The sequence below is a fragment of the Geotrypetes seraphini genome, chromosome 11 (genome assembly GCF_902459505.1).
Source record: "Geotrypetes seraphini chromosome 11, aGeoSer1.1, whole genome shotgun sequence".
NCBI lineage: Eukaryota > Metazoa > Chordata > Amphibia > Gymnophiona > Dermophiidae > Geotrypetes > Geotrypetes seraphini.
The window spans coordinates 137,192,338-137,212,672 of NC_047094.1; the positions used below are offsets into that span (position 1 = coordinate 137,192,338).

The 20,335-nt window shown below is 41.8% G+C and overlaps 1 protein-coding gene across 1 annotated transcript in view; it reads right to left on the reverse strand.

Moving 5' to 3' along the window:
• Positions 1 to 412: 412 nt before the first annotated feature.
• The window catches only part of SAMHD1 (SAM and HD domain containing deoxynucleoside triphosphate triphosphohydrolase 1), a 50,418-nt gene continuing 30,495 nt past the window's right edge, over positions 413 to 20,335 (reverse strand). Inside the window, exons 12-16 of the mRNA XM_033914514.1 lie at positions 16,267 to 16,400; positions 9,580 to 9,672; positions 6,176 to 6,280; positions 3,243 to 3,380; positions 413 to 2,490 (exon numbers count right to left, since the gene is read on the reverse strand). Of these exons, the coding sequence (XP_033770405.1) occupies positions 2,353 to 2,490; positions 3,243 to 3,380; positions 6,176 to 6,280; positions 9,580 to 9,672; positions 16,267 to 16,400 (608 nt within the window). The 3' untranslated portion in view covers positions 413 to 2,352. The remainder of the gene's footprint in view (positions 2,491 to 3,242; positions 3,381 to 6,175; positions 6,281 to 9,579; positions 9,673 to 16,266; positions 16,401 to 20,335) is intronic.

The window sequence follows — 20,335 nt, forward strand, 5'->3', positions numbered from 1 at the left end:
AGGAAAGCATATGGAGCCTGCATGTCTTTGTATCTGGCTTGACTCAGCTGGAGAAGTACCACCTAAACATTGCATTGGTTTAGGAAGAATAAAAAAAAAATATCTAATTCATAGGTTTCACAGAAGAATTTGCATGCAAAGCATGGCTCATGGCATTATTTCCAACATGAAGGTGAGCGTGGTTCAGTCAAAGAACTAGCACTCAGCCTTTTTTCAGAGGCGTGGGGACTTAATAGCTTCTGCACTCCCTTTTAGAGAATGATACTGGGACAAATTTTTCCCCGTCCCCACAGGAATCATTTTCCCATCTCATCCCCGTGAGTTCTTTGTCTGTCCCATTCCTGTAAACTCCATCCTCATCCGCACAAGCCTCAAACATTTTAAAATCATAAGTGTTTGAGGTTTGTGCAACTAAGGCAGAGCTTACAGGAATGGGACAGTGACAAAACTCCCAGGGAGAGGGGGAAATTGAGTTTCTGGACGGTGATAGATTTGGCCCCATGTCATTCTCTTCTCCCTTCTTAATCTGGCTCATTTTCAACCTTGATGTATTTTTTCGTTGTTTTCGTTGCTCTAGGCCAAATTTATTCCAGCTCTGTTAAAGTTCTAGGTTATGCAACTCCTACAGAATATAAAGAAGAAAGATAGTAAAGTCTCATCCCACCCAGAAAACGGCAGTTTTTTGGTTACTAAACTATATCAGTTCAGTGAAACAGTTCAACCCAAAATTGCTTTCAATTTTAGCATTCTTAAGTTTTCACAAAAGGCTATTTTTGCCAACCATACAAACAGTAATAATTACATTAACAAAGAAATAATTTTTTTTTAAAAATCTAAAAATAAGGTGCTCTGCTTCTTTGACAATATACATTTTCATGATATTTGTTAGTTGACTATGTGCATTACTTGCTTTGCTTGTTACTATTACACAGTATTATATCAATACATGAATGATTCTCAATCCAGCCGGTTAGGACTTCAGGGTATCCACATCAAATATACATGAGACAGAACGAGAAGCAGTATAAGGAAATCCATCTCATGCCTAATCATTGTGGATATCCAAAACCACAAAATCTGGCTGGGTTGAGAGCCACTACAAAGAATGACAGCTGAAGCACCTCTCTAAGACAGTGGCTCCCAACCCTATCCTGGTTTTCAGGATAGCCCTAATGACTAGGCATGAAAGATTTGCATGTAATAAAGATAATAGGAGTGTGGATCTGCCCCATGCATATTCATTAGAGCTATCCCGAAAACCCGACTGGCTGCTGGTCCTCCAGGACAGGGTTGGGGACCAATGTTCTAAGGGAGAAAATGGTGGTCCATTTTAGACAATGACACAGGGACAAATTTTTCCCTGGCCCTACAGAAACTCATGTTCCCATCCTAGTGAGTTCTTTTCCTGTCCCTGCCCCATTCCTGCAAGTTCCATCCTCATCTGCACAAGCCTCAAACACTTTAAAATCATAAGTGTTCAAGGCTTATGCGTTTAAGGCAGGGACAAAACTCACAGGGACGGCACAATTGAGTTTCTGCGGGGATGGGGATAAGTTTGTCCGTGTCATTCTCTTCTAGTCCATATGAAAACTTCTCAATTATTCAAAGCAGCCCTTCGCATCTTAACATAAGATTGTTTATCCTTTGACTCGTCATAAGTCACTCAAAGATCTATTATAAGCAACTTCCAGTAGTTCTCATGTTCTCCCAACATTTTCTTCCTTATGGTTGAAGTACTATAACAAATCTCTATGGTTAAGGAAAAATGTTCACTTCAAAGGTATTATGAAGTCATTCCTAGCTCATATCTTCTCAATCTTTTACCATCTAACAGTCTTAGAAGTAGCTAATGAAAGTATCTGCTCTCTTGTTCAACTGTGCACGAAGTACTAGGCCAAAGGACCGACACATTCAGAGTTATTTTAAAATTGATTACAGAAACTTTGGTGTTTCCACATCTGTAGAGATAATTCAATGAAGAAAAAAGCAGCCACATTGAAAAATGTGATTTCCAAAGGAATCCTTAGCAAACCTGTATGAACTGGTGGTGTATGAACAAATTCTTTACAGCAGCACAAATAAGATTAAAATAATATACAATTAAAAAAACAAAAATATTGGGAAAATCAGAACGGAGTTCACTTGAGTCCTTCCCCCACCATCCCACCTTTTGTAATATAGGGACAAATTTTTCCCATCCCGACAAGTTCTGTTCCTGCCCCTGCCACATTCCTTTAAGCTCTGTCCTTTTCTAGTACAAAGCATCAGTTCTAAAAGAGTTTGGTTCTAGATTTGTGGAGTTCTCTGTGATTTTGAAAGGGCTGGGCCTTCTCCTCCTCATTCATCTAGCTTTCATTGGTGCTCGTTCTGAAAGAGTTTGGTTCTGGGTTTTGGGCATTCTACGTGATTTCGAGAGGGCTGGGCCTTCTCGTCCTTGTCCACCCAGCTGGCTTTCATTGGTGTCAGTTCTGGAGCCACCACGTCACCATCCTAATAATTGTGGACAAGATCCAAAAGAAAAAGGTATTACAAAAAACTCTATTTCTTTAGCTGTAGTGTAAAACCAAGTTAGTATAAGATACTAGCCTTGTCCTGGGTTACTAAGGATGACTTGATCCTTGTTACTTTAGTTTATTTGGATGTCAAAAGTCAACAAATTAGAGATCACAGCACTGGTTAGAAGCAGAGTATTCCAAATTCCTGCAGTAAATGCAGTGACACTTAACTACTTTGAAGAGTTTAGTTTCATCTGCAAATTTAACCATCTCACTTGTAGTTTCAATTTCCAGATCATTTATAAATAAGTTAAATAGCACCGGTCCCAGTAAAGATCCCTATGGCACTCCACTATTTATCCTCCTCCATTGAGAAAAAGGCCATTTAAGCTTACCCTTTGTTTTCAGTCCGATGCCATTTGGTCTATATCTGCCACCATGTTTCTATATATGCAGGTACTTATTTTGTACCCGGGGCAATGGAGGACATAAGAACATAAGCAGTGCCTCTGCTGGGTCAGACCAGAGGTCCATCACGCCCAGCAGTCCGCTCACGCGGCGGCCCATCAGGATTAAGTGACTTGTTGCCAGGGTCACAAGGAGCAACGCTGGGATGGTTTAAAAATTTACATCAGCTTGGAAGTCTTTGGTGAAAGCTGTTTATTAAACTTGGAAATGAGAACAAACAGATTTAAACTAAAAATAGGGTATCAAACTTAAGTAACTAGGAAAATGGCTATTAGATACCTGTGGTTTTGTGAAATCCCTTTTAATACACCACTGCACAAAGTATTTCTTGGCAGCTTCCAGACTCTTCTCATCTGTTTTCTTGCAGTAGACCCGAATAAACTGCTCTGCAAATTTCTCGGGCAGCAGTTGTGAAACCTTTTGAGAAAATAGGAGAAAAATTAATTGAAATATGCTTATGAAATAGTCTTTTTTTTTTTTGGGGGGGGGGGGTGTTAATGAAACACACATACTAACCCACAGATATCTGGTCAGGCAGCAAAGTTGTGTTCCTATCCTAAAGAGCTTATTCTTCTGAAGTTATGAACTGCAAATGGGGACTAAACACTTACTATCCGCTTTACACCTAAGCGGTTTACAACAAAGCCATACTTGCATAAACTCAAGACAAATTAAAAGTCAAATCCAACTACAAATACTATACTGTACAGTGGCTTAAACAATCTTAACAAAGCATCCCAGGACTGCCCTCTGCCTTCACAAAAAAAGTATGTTTTTGGCAATCTCATAAACAGACTATTACCACATAAGCGCAAATGGCCTGGCAGGGCATTGAACAATACTGTGCCATAGTCTGCCCTCTCCATCATCACATTTTCTGATCGCAGCCATCATCCACGATGGTACATAAGTAAAACTGCCCTATAATACCATGGCATCCTTCCATACACCCAATGATGCAAAAGCATTAATACTTTATATTGGATCTGGAATGCCACTGGTAACCAATGCAGTTTTTTCAGGACCAGTGATATATGGTCAAAGTGTGACACACTCATTAAACACGCAGAAGAGTTTTGGACAACCTGCAGTACCATATTCAAGAACTCTATTTCAAAAGCATTATTGTAAGCCGTTTAGGTGTTAAGCAGGTAGTAAGTGTTAGAAATCATTCAATCAATCAATCAATCTCTGCCACAGCATTCACGTTTCAGCCTGCTGTCCCTTAAGCCCAGACATCAACAAGTTATTGTAAATGTTGCATTACTGAATTTTTTTCTGACTTTATCACAACAGCATCTTACCAGAGGGCCAACAGCAATGGGGGAGGGGAGGTGTTTGGTGAGGCTGGATGCTCTTTGGAAGGGGCTTTAATAGGATAATGCTCTTTTGGAAGGGGACTGGCAACTCCCACCCACCACCAATTATTATTATTTTTTTATTATATCACCACCAGAAAGTGATGTGGCAGTTAGAAGAAATATTCAGAACTAACCAGACAGCAATTAAAAATGTGATTAACTGCTATCAATATTTTTAATCAGGCAATTAATTGCAATTAATATTTTTGCTTGAACAGTTATACTGTTTACTTGAAATCTAGTTTGTTGGAGAGTACAACAGAATACTTTACACATTTCAACATCAAAAAATGACAAGACTAGGGGACACTTGATGCAGTTACAGGGAAATACTTTTAAAACCAATAGAAGGAAATGTTTTTTCACTCAGAGAATAGTTAAGCTCTGGAACGCATTGCCAGAGGTTGCAGTAAGAGCGGATAGCGTAGCTGGTTTTAAGAAAGGCTTGGACAATTTCCCTGGAAGAAAAGGCCATAGTCTGTTATTGAGAAAGACATGGGGGAAGCCACTGTTTGCCCTGGATCGATAGCATGGACTGTTGCTACTCTGAGATTCTGAATGGACTGTTGCTACTCCCTGGGATTCTCACATCTTGTCCTCTTTGAGATTCTGAATGGACTGTTGCTACTGTTTGGGTTTCTCGAATCTTGTTGTCTTTGAGATTCTGAATGGACTGTTGCTACTCCCTTGGGATTCTCAAATCTTGTTACTCTTTGAGATTCTGAATGAACTGTTGCTACTCCTTGGGATTCTCGAATCTTGTTACTCTTTGAGATTCTGAATGGACTGTTGCTACTCCTTTGGGATTCTCAAATCTTGTTACTCTTTGAGATTCTGAATGAACTGTTGCTACTCCTTGGGATTCTCGAATCTTGTTACTCTTTGAGATTCTGAATGGACTGTTGCTACTCCTTAGGGATTCTCAAATCTTGTTACTCTTTGAGATTCTGAATGAACTGTTGCTACTCCTTGGGATTCTCGAATCTTGTTACTCTTTGAGATTCTGAATGGACTATTGCTACTCCTTTGGGATTCTCAAATCTTGTTACTCTTTGAGATTCTGAATGGACTGTTGCTACTCCCTTGGGATTCTCAAATCTTGTTACTCTTTGAGATTCTGAATGGACTGTTGCTACTCCTTTGGGATTCTCAAATCTTGTTACTCTTTGAGATTCTGAATGGACTGTTGCTACTCCTTTGGGATTCTCAAATCTTGTTACTCTTTGAGATTCTGAATGAACTGTTGCTACTCCTTGGGATTCTCGAATCTTGTTACTCTTTGAGATTCTGAATGGACTATTGCTACTCCTTTGGGATTCTCAAATCTTGTTACTCTTTGAGATTCTGAATGGACTATTGCTACTCCTTTGGGATTCTCAAATCTTGTTACTCTTTGAGATTCTGAATGGACTGTTGCTACTCCCTTGGGATTCTCAAATCTTGTTACTCTTTGAGATTCTGAATGGACTGTTGCTACTCCTTTGGGATTCTCAAATCTTGTTACTCTTTGAGATTCTGAATGGACTATTGCTACTCCTTTGGGATTCTCAAATCTTGTTACTCTTTGAGATTCTGAATGAACTGTTGCTACTCCTTGGGATTCTCGAATCTTGTTACTCTTTGAGATTCTGAATGGACTGTTGCTACTTCTTGGGTTACTCGAATCTTGTTACTCTTTGGGGGTTTTCCAGGTACTAGTGACCTGGATTGGCCACCATGAGAATGGGCTACTGGGCTTGATGGACCATTGGTCTGACCCAGTAAGGCTATTGTTATGTTATGTTCTAATTGCATCCTCTCTGCTTGCCTTACGTTGAGATGTGGCACACAAAATAACAACTACAGATTTACCTGATCTTTGCGGATCTTGATTGCTTTCTTGGGATCATCTTTGCAATAGAAACGAACATTATCGATTGGATTGTCTTCTTGCATCCCATAATCCATTTGTATAACCTAAGAAAACATGGTACATCGACAATAAGGAGCAGCAGTGGTGTGGCAGGTGTTGTTGTTAAAACTTGCATAAACTGACAACATAAAGTTAGAATCTGAAAGAGACCTGAAAATATAGAAATTATTAAAGTACAGCAAGTAAGCAAGATAACTCTGATTAGTTTGCATGTCAAGTGAATTCACATAAGTTATGTCTTTTTTGTTTCTTTCCCTTTCTCCCTATTGTTTCCATTTTCTTTTGGTATTTAATCATCAATTTGATATGGCTAAAAATGTAAAAAAGGGAGACAAAATTTTTTTCAGATATATTAGTGAAAGGAGAAAGATGAAAAATGGAATTGCTAAACTAAAAGATGCTGGGAACTGATATGTGGAGAGTGATGAGGAAAAAGCAAATGTGCTAAACAAATACTTCTGTTCTGTGTTCACAGAAGAAAATCCTGGAGAAGGACCGAGATTGTCTTGCAAAGTTACATGAGAAAATGGAGTGGATTCTGCGCCGTTCATGGAGGAGAGTGTTTATGGGCAACTTGAAAAACTGAAGGTGGACAAAGCGATGGGACCAGACGGGATTCATCCTAGGATACTAAGGGAGCTCAGAGAGGTTCTGGCGGTTCCTATTAAAGACTTGTTCAACAAATCTCTGGAGACGGGAATGATTCCTGGGAATTGGAGGAGAGCGGATGTGGTCCCTATTCACAAAAGTGGTCACAAGGATGAAGCAGGAAACTACAGGCCAGTGAGCCTCATTTCAGTTGTTGGAAAAATAATGGAAGTGTTGCTGAAAAAAAGGATAGTGTACTTCCTTGAATCTAATGGGTTACAGGATCCGAGGTAACATGGCTTTACAAAAGGTAAATCGTGCCAAACGAACCTGATTTAATTTTTTGATTGGGTGACCAGAGAGCTGGATCAAGGACATATGCTAGATGTAATTTACTTAGATTTCAGCAAAGCCTTTGATACAGTTCCTCATAGGAGACTGTTGAACAAACTTGAAGGGCTGAAGTTAGGACCCAAAGTGGTGAACTAGGTTAGAAACTGGCTGTCAGACAGACGCCAGAGGGTGGTGGTTAATGGAAGTCGCTCGGAGGAAGGAAAGGTGAGTAGTGGAGTCCCTCAGGATTCGATGCTGGGGCCAATCCTGTTCAATATGTTTGTGAGTGACATTGCTGAAGGGTTAGAAGGAAAAGTGTGCCTTTTTGCAGATGATACCAAGATTTGTAACAGAGTAGACCGAAGAGGGAGTGGAAAATATGAAAAAGGATCTGCAAAAGTTAAGAGGAATAGTCTAATGCCTGGCAACTAAAATTCAATGCAAAGAAATGCAGAGTAATGCATTTGGGGATTAATAATAGGAAGGAACCATATATGCTGGGAGGTGAGAAGCTGATATGCACGGACGGGGAGATGGACCTTGGGGTGATAGTGTCCGAAGATCTAAAGGCGAAAAAACAGTGTGACAAGGCAGTGCCTGCTGCCAGAAGGATGCTGGGCTGTATAAAGAGAGGCGTAACCAGTAGAAGAAAGAAGGTGTTGATGCCCCTGTACAGGTCATTGGTAAGGCCCCACTTGGAGTATTGTGTTCAGTTTTGGAGACCGTATCTGGCGAAGGACGTAAGAAGACTTGAAGCAGTCCAGAGGAGGGCAACGAAAATAATAGGAGGCTTGCGCCAGAAGACGTATGAGGAGAGACTGGAAGCCCTGAATATGTATACCCTAGAGGAAAGGAGGGACAGGGGAGATATGATTCAGACGTTCAAATACTTGAAGGGTATTAACGTAGAACAAAATCTTTTCCAGAGAAAGGTAAAATGGTAAAATCAGAAGTAATAATTTGAGGTTGAGGGGTGGTAGATTCAAAGGCAATGTTAGGAAGTTCTACTTTACGGAGAGAGTGGTGGATGCCTGGAATGCGCTCCCGAGAGAGGTGGTGGAGAGGAAAACTGTGACTGAGTTCAAAGAAGCGTGGGATGAACACAGAGGATCTAGAATCAGAAAACAATATTAAATATTGAACTAAGGCCAGTACTGGGCAGACTTGCACGGTCTGTGTCTGTGTATGGCCGTTTGGTGGGGGATGGGCTGGGGAGGGATTCAATGGCTGGGAGGGTGTAGATGGGCTGGAGTAGGTTTTAACCGAGATTTCGGTAATAGGAACCCAAGCACAGTAGAGCTTTGGATTCTTGCCCAGAAATAGCTAAGAAAAATTTTTTTTTAAAAAATTTAAAATGAATCAGGTTGGGCAGACTGGATGGACCATTCGGGTCTTTATCTGCCATCATCTACTATGTTACTATGTAACAGTCTAGTGCGGATAAATTATATTCCTTTTTATGACTTATTTTATTTCATGTCTCAATCTCAGAGTGGAAAGGTTCGTTTTCCATATCATGATTCATATGTACATATTTTGCTCTATGGATATTTCATTGTTCATGTTTTTGATGTTTTATGTACATTTGTTGTATATTTCTTTATTTTTTTAGATTTATAGTGTGTTTTACCCAAGAGCACGTCATTCTAATTCTGCGTGCTTCGCTTCAGGTTTGGTGGTACGATTTTGGAATATACAATTCTTCTGTTTATAGTAACTTATGATCGTAATTTTTGTAAACCATATAGTTAATATACAGTATATACATTTTTACATAATAAATAAATATATGATGGAATTATTTATATAAAAAATTTTTCTGTGTCTCTGCTTTTGTATTGTAGTACATGTGATCTCTGATGTAGGCGTAGTTTACGCTGAAACACAGTGCTGTGTCGGGTCAGTTTTACTGTGTATGGACATAAGACTTTCCATATATATCTTCCTTTGACTTCTCTGGAGAGCTCGCTGTCCCATCTTCACTGTGCCTCTCTGCAAAACTACATATCACAAGCAGGTAAACTGGAAGACCAAGGCAGGTATAACATGCCATCCCTACCTTGTAGATGACATCCTAGGAGCAGGTCGATTTCTCTATAGAAAATGTGCCATTTGAATTTGCATCTTTGTGTATTCGAATGACACAGACTCAAAACACAAGTGGTTACTGTTTGTCTGGTTTTTCTTTTTTTGACTGCATTGAACTTATGTGGTATATAAATAGTTATGTTGATATTCACAGCCCACAGGAAGCAGGACATGCATCAACAACTCATTTACAGGAAGGTGGAATCAGCCACAGTTAATGATGCATTATATACAGGTTAAAACTGAAGTTTTGTAAATGTTAATAGATGATTTTAAATCAGTAATAGAATTCATATTGTGTTTATTTACCTACCCTTGCATTTTGTCTACTTACATCAACTATGAAATCCTCAGCCTGAAGGTTAACCTCTACAGTTGTCTGTGGGGTGGAAGCAGCAACATCAGCTGGCAACTTATCATATTCCTCCTGAGGAAAAAACATTTTCAATTTCCATTCACGTTTTCTTTTTTTGGCTTGGCATGTCCTTCAACCAATTTTGGTACTATAAGCCTTCATTCACTACTGCTCAGGGTTTTTCATATGCCCATCTTCCCACTGTTTCCTCTCTATAGTAATGGTCCCGAGGCCATGAGCCATGCAACAATTTTCTCCAGTCTCTCTCTTTCTCTCTGGTGTGTGCTGCATACATGCATCAGCTGATATAACTTCCTGTTCTCATGTATGCAGGATGCACTAATAGAGAGAGAGAAACTCTGAAGCTCTGCCTTAATTGCTGTCTGTGTATGGAAGGTTGGAGGGGGAAGAGAAGGGAGTCAGAGATACCAGACCACCATTGCAGCAGTGAGCGGGGTAGTGAATTGAGGGAGATAGGTGGAAAACTTGGTAGGCGGATCGTTGTGGATGAGGAAGACCTGCATTAATGTGCTTTAAAAATTTGAATGCATGTTAAAACATTTAATGCATTAATCCCCCCACACACTTTTAGGAAGCCAGCTGTGGCGATATTAGCTCCGACGCTCATAGGAATTCTATGAATGTTGGAACTAATGCCACCGCGGCCAGCAATAAAGTCTAATGCAGCTTTGTAAAAGGGGCCTAAATCTGCAGTACTAATATACTGTATAATTATTCTACAAGTTTTCAAGAACTGCCAAAATTCTATATAGTACTTAAGGCTGAACAAGTGGCTTGATTTTAAAATCCTTTTACTAAAGGGCATTAAGCACGTAATGTGGCATTAACAAAACAGGCTACTACAAAGCACTTTAAGGAATTTTGTGGTATTTTGCCTATTGTTCATGCACTATGCATATGTTACATTTTTTTTAATATATTTATGTAGAGTACAATGTGTCATGGGCAGATCCTGCGCTATCCAGACAGTCCATCTAGTCTGCCCATTAGTTATACATGATTAAAATTAACTTGGAGTGTGTTGTGCAGAAGTTGTAACTACAGCCTCAGCACCCTGGGATTGTGGGTTCAAACCCCGCGCTGCTCCTTGTGAGAATTCTGAAACCAAAGAAATTCAAAACCAATAATTAAAAAAAAAAAAGATCATTTTTCATTTTCTCCAGTAAAGTTGTGCTGAACCAAGCAGGGAGAAAAGCTTCGGCATTGGCAGGCAGTGCTGAGGAGGAGCGCAGAGAAGAAGGCAGTAAGGAGTTTGGGGCAGAGGCGAGAGTTCGCTCCGCCCACCCCCACTGCATCAGAGGAAGCGCCGAACTCCCCCTTAAAAGGGGAGGAGCAATCACGGCACACGCGGTGTCGAGCACGGAGAGGAGAGGCGTGCTGAACCAAGCAGGGAAAAAAGCATCGGCAGGCAGCGCTGAGAAGGAGGCAGTAAGGAGCTTGGGGCAGAGGCGAGAGTTCGCTCCGCCCACCCCCACCGCGTCAGAGGAAGCACCGAACTCCCCCTTAAAAGGGGAGGAGCCAACGGCGCGCAGCCGTTTGGTGTGCGGCAAGCGGCAAATGCGCTTGCCTTAGCGAGAGCGCCTTTGCGAAGAGCCTCAAAATGGGCCGAGTCACTTCACCCAAGAACACCAGTGAAGGACAGAAAAGTAAGAAAGCAGCAAGCACAGAAGGAAGGAAGAAGCAGGCACAGAAGGAACAAACACTCACAAGCAAAAGTAGGGCAAAGCAAAGACAGAACACACAAGCAAAAGGCAGCAAGGCAAAGAAGCGGCAGGCACAGAAGGTAAGGGGGAGGCAGACACAGAAGGAACACACACACACACACACAAGGAAGAAGCGGGTACAGAAGAGACCACAACAGTACACTAATAAAGAATACTTCAAATAGGCGGACAACAATGGAAGCAGAGGGAATCCAGAGGATGAGCTTCCCAGTGTACTACATGGACTGCCATATGTACGATTACCACCCCCTCAGGGAGGCAGTCATATGTATGCAGTTGGTGTCAGGAACTGAAAAGCTTGAAGAAGGAGGTGCAGGATTCACAAACTGGAGGGACTCTACATCGTGGAAGACCCGCTCAGGACAACTGAAGATCCAGAGAGAGAGAGAGGCTCATCGAGGAACAAGTTAGTGAGCTTGAGCAGTTCATCGAAGAGGCCTACAGGAGTGTGGAAGAACGAGAACAAGAACAACCTAATGCTGATGATCTTTCACAGTTCTTTGACAATAAAATTAAAAATATTAGATCTAATCTTGGACCTTTACCTCTTGATTCCCCTTCTCAAATCTCCAATGACTCCACTCAACTTTCCTTCAGTACCCTCTCAAATTTCAAAATTCCATCTCTAAAAAATCTTCATCTTATTTTACAATCACTAAACACACCCAACAATTCTATGGAAAGTTTCCCACCCTCTATTCTCAAAAAATTCTTTTCGGTCTTTGGCCCATTCATATCAGCAATGATTTCCAAATCCTTTTCTGATCATACCGTTCCAATAGCATGGAAAACAGCCCTTATTTTTCCCAAACTCAAACAACACAATTTAGATCCGTCATTACCCAAAAATTACCGTCCTATCGCTAATCTACTCACAATCTCTAAATTAACTGAAAAAATCATACATTCCCAACTCTCTGAATTTATCGAAAAAACCCATGCTCTACACCCTTGTCAAACAGGATTTCGCTCATCCCATTCTACAGAACTATCTCTATTAGGTCTAATTTCCTCAATACAATATTTTCATGATCATCAAAAATCCGTGGTTCTTATTTCTTTAGATTTAGCAGCTGCCTTTGACACCATCGATCACTCACTTCTGATCAACAGACTTAAAGAATGCGGTATTTCAGGATCAGCGCTCTTATGGTTTATATCCTTCTTTAATGAACGTTCCAATATAGTACATATAAACAATAACTCTTCCGCACCCACAACTAACTCCTATGGTGTCCCTCAAGGTTCTATTCTATCCCCTCTTCTATTTAATATTTTCTTATCTCCTCTTCTCACACTGGCTCAATCCATCGGTTTTACTATTTTTGCTTACGCCGATGACATACAACTTCTTCACCCAATCAATACTTCAAACACTTCAGACATCAAAGACATTAATAACAAACTAAACACAATATATGACTGGTTGTATACAAACAAGCTTTCCCTCAATCTGGACAAATCTCGAAGTCTGCTACTCCCTATCAAATCCACTGAATTTTTACTGGACGACATTTCTATTAAATCTACACCGATCCAAATGGACACAAAGATAAAACTTCTAGGGGTCATCATTGACAGAGATCTTACCTTTCATGATCACATAAGTTCAGTGGTTAAAATCTGTTTTTATAAATTACGCATCATCCGATCTCTTTCTTCCATTCTTGAAACTAATTCAATCACTATTCTGATACATTCATTAGTAATTTCTCATCTTGATTACTGTAACTCTCTCTTAAATGGCCTCCCCCAAAAAGAAATTCGTCGTCTACAACTAATACAAAATACAGCAATAAAACTTATCCATAAAGTAGGCAGATTCGACCACGTTACCCCTCTTCTAAAAGAAGCACACTGGCTCCCTATTTCTCACCGCATCACCTATAAAATTATCTTACTATCTTTCAAAATAAAGCTCTTTCATTTGCCGTTATTTCTTGACAAACTTCTCATTCCATACAGCTCTTCACGCGCTCTAAGATCAACTGATCAACAACTTCTATTTATCCCCACTATCAAAGACTTCTACAATACACGTAAAGTAAATTTCGCAGTAACTGCCCCTACTCTCTGGAATTCCCTGCCACAGCAACTCCGTGACGAATCACGACTTGACAAATTTAAAACAGACTTAAAAACGTTTTTATTTCGCGATGCCTTCTCATTCAACTAGAGACATCTTCTCTAATTACCAAATACAAAAAATTCTAATAATAACCGCTTTCTTTAAAGCGCCCCTCTCCATCATGTTTTATCCTCACCCTACTATCTCCAATTTCTTCTCAAATATGTAACTTTACCCTCCCTTTTCCTTATACCCTCACTATCTAGTTCGTCTTGTGATGTTATATGTAGATACACAATGCCTCTTTTTTTTTTTTTAGTTTTGTATAACTTCTCTTTCTTTTAAACATATTGTTAACCAGCCAGATATTAACTTGATGGTTGGTATATCAAAAGTAATAAAACTTGAAACTTGAAACTTGAACACCGTAGGAAGGACGAAGATACACCCGCAAAGAATGGAGGACAAGAGAAATCGGACCCCAAGGAAGAAGAAGCCCGTGGAAGAACTCCGCAGGAAGGGGATACAAGGTCTTGCCAGGGCCCAGAAGGGGAAGCAGTAAAGCACACCAAGGACACAGACCTGCGTCCAGAGTGAAGTCTGAAAAAGGGAAGGTCTGCAATCCTAGTGGGTGACTCAATCCTAAGGCAAGTAGACAGCCACATAGCAGGAGGGAGAGATGATCGGCTGGTGACCTGCCTCCCAGGAGCAAGAACGAAAGATGTAGTTGACAGAATTGAAAGGATCCTAGAAGGGGCAGAGACAGAAGAGAAAACTGGAAATAGCACAGGAAGCATCAAAAAGAATGCCACTGTGAAGTTAGAAGAGCAAAAAGAGAATATGAAGAGAGGCTAGCCAAGGAGACACAAAATTTCAAACCGTTCTTCAGATATGTTAAAGGGAAGCAGCAGGCAAGAGAGGAGGTGGGACCGCTGGATGACGGAAATAGGAAAGGAGTAGTGAAGGAGGAAAAAGAAATGGCGGATAGATTAAACATTTTCTTTTTATCAGTTTTTTCAAAAGAGGACATATCCAGCATGCCAGAACCTGAAAAGATCTTTAAAGGTGATCAGGCAGAAAAGTTAAGATCCATGGAGGTAATCCTCGAGGACTTGCTCAAGCAAATAGACAGATTAAAAGCTGACAAATCTCCGGGCCCAGACGGAATCCACCCTAGGGTATTGAAAGAGCTAAAAGTGGAAATAGCGGAGTTACTGCTGTAGGTTTGTAATCTATCCCTGAAAACAGGGGTGATCCCGGAGGATTGGAAGATAGCAAATATTACACCCATCTTTAAAAAAGGTTCGAGAGGCGACCCGGGGAACTACAGACCGGTAAGTCTAACATCGGTCCCGGGGAAGCTGGTGGAAGCACTGATAAAAGACAGCATCGATGAGCATTTAGAAAGGAATAATCTGATGAACACAACCCAACATGGCTTCAGCAAAGGAAGATCATGCCTAACGAACTTATTACACTTCTTTGAAGGAGTAAACAAGCAAATGGACGAAGGAGCCCCCATAGACATTGTATACTAGGATTTCCAAAAAGCCTTCGACAAGGTACCACATGAACGCCTGCTAAGGAAACTAAAGAGCCATGGGGTGGAAGGGGATGTACATAGATGGATCAAAAACTGGTTGGCAGGTAGGAAGCAAAGGGTAGGAGTGAAGGGCCACTACTCGGACTGGAGAGGGGTCACGAGTGGTGTCCCGCAGGGATCGGTACTCGGACCGCTGCTGTTCAATGTTTTCATAAATGACATAGAAACAGGGCTGAAGTGCGAAGTTATAAAATTCGCAGACGACACAAAACTTTCTAGTGGGGTTAGGATCAAAGAGGACTGTGAAGATTTACAAAAGGACCTGAACAAACTGGGAGAGTGGGCGAATAAATGGCAGATGAAGTTTAATGTAGAGAAATGCAAAGTCTTGCATGTAGGACACAGAAACCCGATGTACAGCTATACGATGGGGGGGCTGGTAATGGGTGAGAGTAGCCTTGAGAAAGACTTGGGGGTAATGGTAGACAGATCAATGAAGCCGTCGGCGCAGTGCGCAGCGGCCTCAAAAAAGGCGAACAGAATGCTAGGTATAATCAAGAAGAGTATTACAACCAGAACGGCAGAAGTTATCCTGCTGCTATATCGGGCAATGATGCGCCCGCATCTGGAGTACTGCGTCCAATTCTGGTCACCGTACCTTAAGAAAGATATGGCGATACTCGAGAGGGTTCAGAGGAGAGCGACGCGACTGATAAAGGGTATGGAAAACCTTTCATATGCCGAAAGATTGGGGAAGCTGGGCCTCTTTTCCCTGGAGAAGCGGAGGCTTAGAGGGGACATGATAGAGATCTACAAGATCATGAAAGGCATGGAGAAAATGGAGAGGGACAGATTTTTCAAAATTTTAAAAAATACAAGAACGAGGGGGCATTCGGAAAAGTTAAGAGGGGACAGATTCAGAACCAATACTAGGAAGTTCTTCTTCACCCAGAGGGTGGTGGACACCTGGAATGCGCTTCCAGAAAGTGTGATACGACAGAGAACGCTACAGGGTTTCAAGAAGGGTTTGGATGAATTCCTGAAGGATAAGGGGATTGAAGGGTATAGATAGAGGAGTGGATGATTTCCTGCAGGAAAAATGGGTTGAGGGTTACTGATAGAGAATTACTATGCAGGTCCTTGACCTGAATGGGCCGCCGCGCAAGCGGACTGCTAGGCGGGATGGACTTCTGGTCTGACCCAGCAGAGGCACTGCTTATGTCCTTAACATGACAAACGCAAAGCTCAACAGAAATAAGTTTGTTAATGTAAAAGCTGAAAATTCAAGGTTTATTTTGTTCTATACAGACCTTTTCTATCTTTTTATTTGGCCTTGTGAATCCCAAATACTTGTACAGCTGACGGCACTGGACTTTCTGTAGGATCTCTCGGGAAGCTGCCAGCTTAGGACAGGTGGAATACAGAATATCTTGATAAATGTTGTCTGTGAAGAACAATTTAAATTTCAGTTGTATATTCCTCTAATGTACTGTAAACTTTAAAAGAAATACTGTTGTGTAATAGAAGTGTACTTTGCATCTATGACATGTTAATTTGGGAAGCAAACCTATATGAAAGATCAGGAGTTCCCACTTTGAGAGAGATTGATAATACAGCTTGGTTAGTATACTTTAAATGTTCCTTTTTCTTCCCCTCATCTCCTCTGGTACCAGTCAGTTTGTCTTTTTGTTTTCTCTTTGTGCCTATATTTTATAGCAAAATGTACCCTTTTTCTTATTTTAATTGTACATCGCTTAGTAAAGTGTAAAGTGATGCATGTCGGTAACAAAAATCTCATGCACGAATATAGAATGTGTGGGGCGGTACTTGGAGAGACCTTCCAGGAAGGGGAGTTCTGATCGACAAGTCGATGAAGCTGTCCACACAATGTGCAGCGGCGAAAAAAAAGGAGAACAGAAATCTAGGAATGATAAAGAAGGGGATCACGAACAGATCGGAAAAGATTATCATGCCGCTGTACCGGGCCATGGTGCGCTCACACCTGGAGTACTGCGTACAGCACTGGTCGCCTTACACGGTACTACTCAAAAGGGTCCAGAGAAGAGCAACTAAAATGGTTAAGGGGTTGGAGGAGCTGCTGTACAGTGAAAGATTAGAGAAACTGGGCCTCTTCTCCCTCAAACAGAGGAGATTGAGAGGGGACATGATCGAAACATTCAAGGTACTGAAGGGAATAGACTTAGTAGATAAGGACAGGTTGTTCACCCTCTCCAAGGTAGTGAGAACGAGCGGGCACTCTCTAAAGTTGAAAGAGGATAGATTCCGTACAAACGTAAGGAAGTTCTTCTTCACCCAGAGTGGTAGAAAACTGGAACGCTCTTCCGGAATCTGTCATAGGGGAAAACATCCTCCAGGGATTCAAGACAAAGTTAGACAAGTTCCTGCTGAACCAGAATGTACGCAGGTAAGGCTAATTAGTCTTAGTTAGGGCACTGGTCTTTGACCTAAGGGCTGCCACGTGAGCGGACTGCTGGGCATGATGGACCATTGGTCTGACCAAGCAGCGGCAATTCTTATGTTCTTTAAACCAAGATGAAGCGATCAAATCAAAATGTTAATAAAACGTGGAAGTGGGAGAGACCTGAGCTTTAGTCTGTCGAAGCAGTGGAAATGATAAAGATTACTACCTTTTGGGATCTTAGCAATTTACTAAGGAATGCGCGTCCAATTTAGGCCAGCTTTGAAAATCTTGGAAGCGAGCAAGATGGCCATAGTAGGATGCACCTGAGAAGTTCCTGCTGTTTCCTTTTTCTTTTCTAATCAGACGCAAGTGGCAGCACAATTCACCACTTCAGTGAATGGATTCTTTCATGGCAATACTTAAAAGTATGCAAATCAAAAGCAGTGCAGAATCTAATAGAGATTCATTTCTGACTAGTACGTTCGTTATTTATGTCTGAACTAATTACACAGATGATATTTTACCTGGCCACTCCCAAAGAAACTTGAGAAAGCTTCAAACTTTACAAAACGTAGCAGTGCGGTTGATAGGCAGAGTGGGTAGGTATGAGCATGCCTCTCCTCAGCTAACTGAAAATCACTGATTTCTAACATCTCGGTCCTTTGTTCCATCTCACGTACTGCGTTCTAGTCAGGCCTCTCTGCTTCAAGTTCCACCAGTGAAGAAGGCAGACTTGACAAGTACTCGCAACACGCCACTTTTTTAACTGGTCCCCAACTATGGGGAATGGTTTACCCCAGGATTTAAGACAAGAATTGTCTATAGTTTGCTTTAGAAAGTATCTGAAGGCTCATTTTTTTCAGTTGGCTTTTGGAGTTGAATGACATAGTGAGGAGGGTTACTGTAGAAGACAGAATACTGAAATAATTTAATTTATTTTTTTAAGTGTTTCCTATCAGTTTAGGAGTAAATGCAGAAATAGGCTCTTATAAAATTGGTCCGATAAATTCACTTTGCAGCTGTGTGTTCTCCCAGGTGGGCCCAAGTAGGACTCTTGCTTGTCCGATATGCAGGCTTGATGCTGCTACGCTCAGTCAAATGTTTGGGCTGTGTCTGATGATAATGTCTTTTTGATGGTGACTGCTTCACACAATTTCATCTTTGTGGTCCTGCACAGTGTGCTTGGAGCCTGGGCTTATATTTGCGGGGACAATGGCTTGTAGTCTTTTCCAAAACGCTGTCGCTCAGGAAGCAAAAGTTGGCATTTGCCTGTTAGAGTTAAATACCTTTCTCTGCTAGGTGTTATTTCACTAGCAAACATGTGGTCACTCCGAGAATCACTGAGGGACTAAAGTCCACAGTGCTCATAAAGGAACTGAACTATGAAAATGTGCCTGAGTAAGAACCAGTACTGGATAGCATCTTAGCTTCAACTAAGGAAGTTCCAGTTTCATTGCTGTTTTATTTATGTACTTGTAAGTATTTCTTCCTCTCTGTACCAGCAGGCTTACCTGGGCAACAGTGTTAAGCGACTTGCCCAGAGTCACAAGGAGCTGCATGGGGATTGAACCCACAACCTCAGGGTGTTGAGGCAGAGGGTTCTAACCACTAGGCCACTCCTCCACAACCAACACAGACTTGTCCAGATTTGGAGTTGGAGGGAGAGATTTTCCACACAAAAGGAGCCAAAGCATTTTTCTAGGCAGCCTACAGGGCGAGATCATTCATCCTTTCAAGTTCCAAGTATGAGTCAGGAATTTATGGCTTGTGGTTTATTAGGTTATCACTGTTGGTTAAGTGCTATTTCACTGTTCTACCATGTACTGATAAAGGCTTGCTACTTAGTTTTGCTTATTGCTTTACCATACTAATCTTTTCTGCAGGCCATCCCACAAGAACTCCAAACATGCACATAAGCCTGAGAGATGGAAAGTCTCAGAGAACCCAAGAGGATGGATATCATCTTCTCCGAATAACCTTTATTACCTAGGTGCTCACATTCAATAGCCAAGACAAAAGGGACCCAGATCGAACAGTGGAATGGGACCCCGAGTCTGAAGGTCGGGCGAGAGGGGCAGCGGAAGAAATCTATCATGAGAAGACAAATCAGATCTGCATACCACGGGCACCTGGACCAATTCGGAGCCAGCAGGATCATGCAGTCTGTATGTCAAGCAATGCGAAGGACTCTACCCACCAGTGGCCATAGAGGAAAGACATACAGTAGGCCATCCATCAGCCAAAGCTGAACCAGAGCATCAAGCCCCACGACATCGTAATCCCTGCGCCGACTGAAGAACTTCGGCACTTTGGCATTGACACTCATAGCCATCAGGTCCATGATCGGCCGGCCCCAGGCCTGCACAATCAACTGGAAGGCTTCTGGACCAAGACACCACTCACCGAGATCCAGCATATGATGACTGAGGAAGATTGCCTGGACATTCTCCACTCCTGCTATATGGAAAGCCGAGATGTCCAGAAGATGAGACTCTGCCTATTCCAGGAGAAGAGGTGCCTCCTGCGCCACCAGACGACTCTTGGCTCTCCCACGATGATTTACATAAGCAACCATCATGGCATTGTCCAAGACAACCCAAACCAACTTGCCCTTCAGCAACGTTTGTAAAGCTAGTAACACCAATCGAATGGCTCTGGTCTCTAGAACATTGATTGACCAGGAGGCTTCCTCTGGAGACCAGCTGCCCTGAGCCAAGTGGCCGAACATTGAGCTCCCCAAAGAAGGAGACTGGTGTCTGTGAGAAGCACTGTCCACTGGGGCTGATCCAGATTCACTTCCTTAACCAGATTGGAAGACCATAGCCACCAGCACAGACTGCGACTAACCCCTGAAGAGGGACGGGAGAGTCCAGATCATGCGTCTGAGGCAACCACCACCAAAGAAGCTCATACTGAAGTGGGTGCATGTGAGCCCGAGCCCACATGACCAGGGAAGC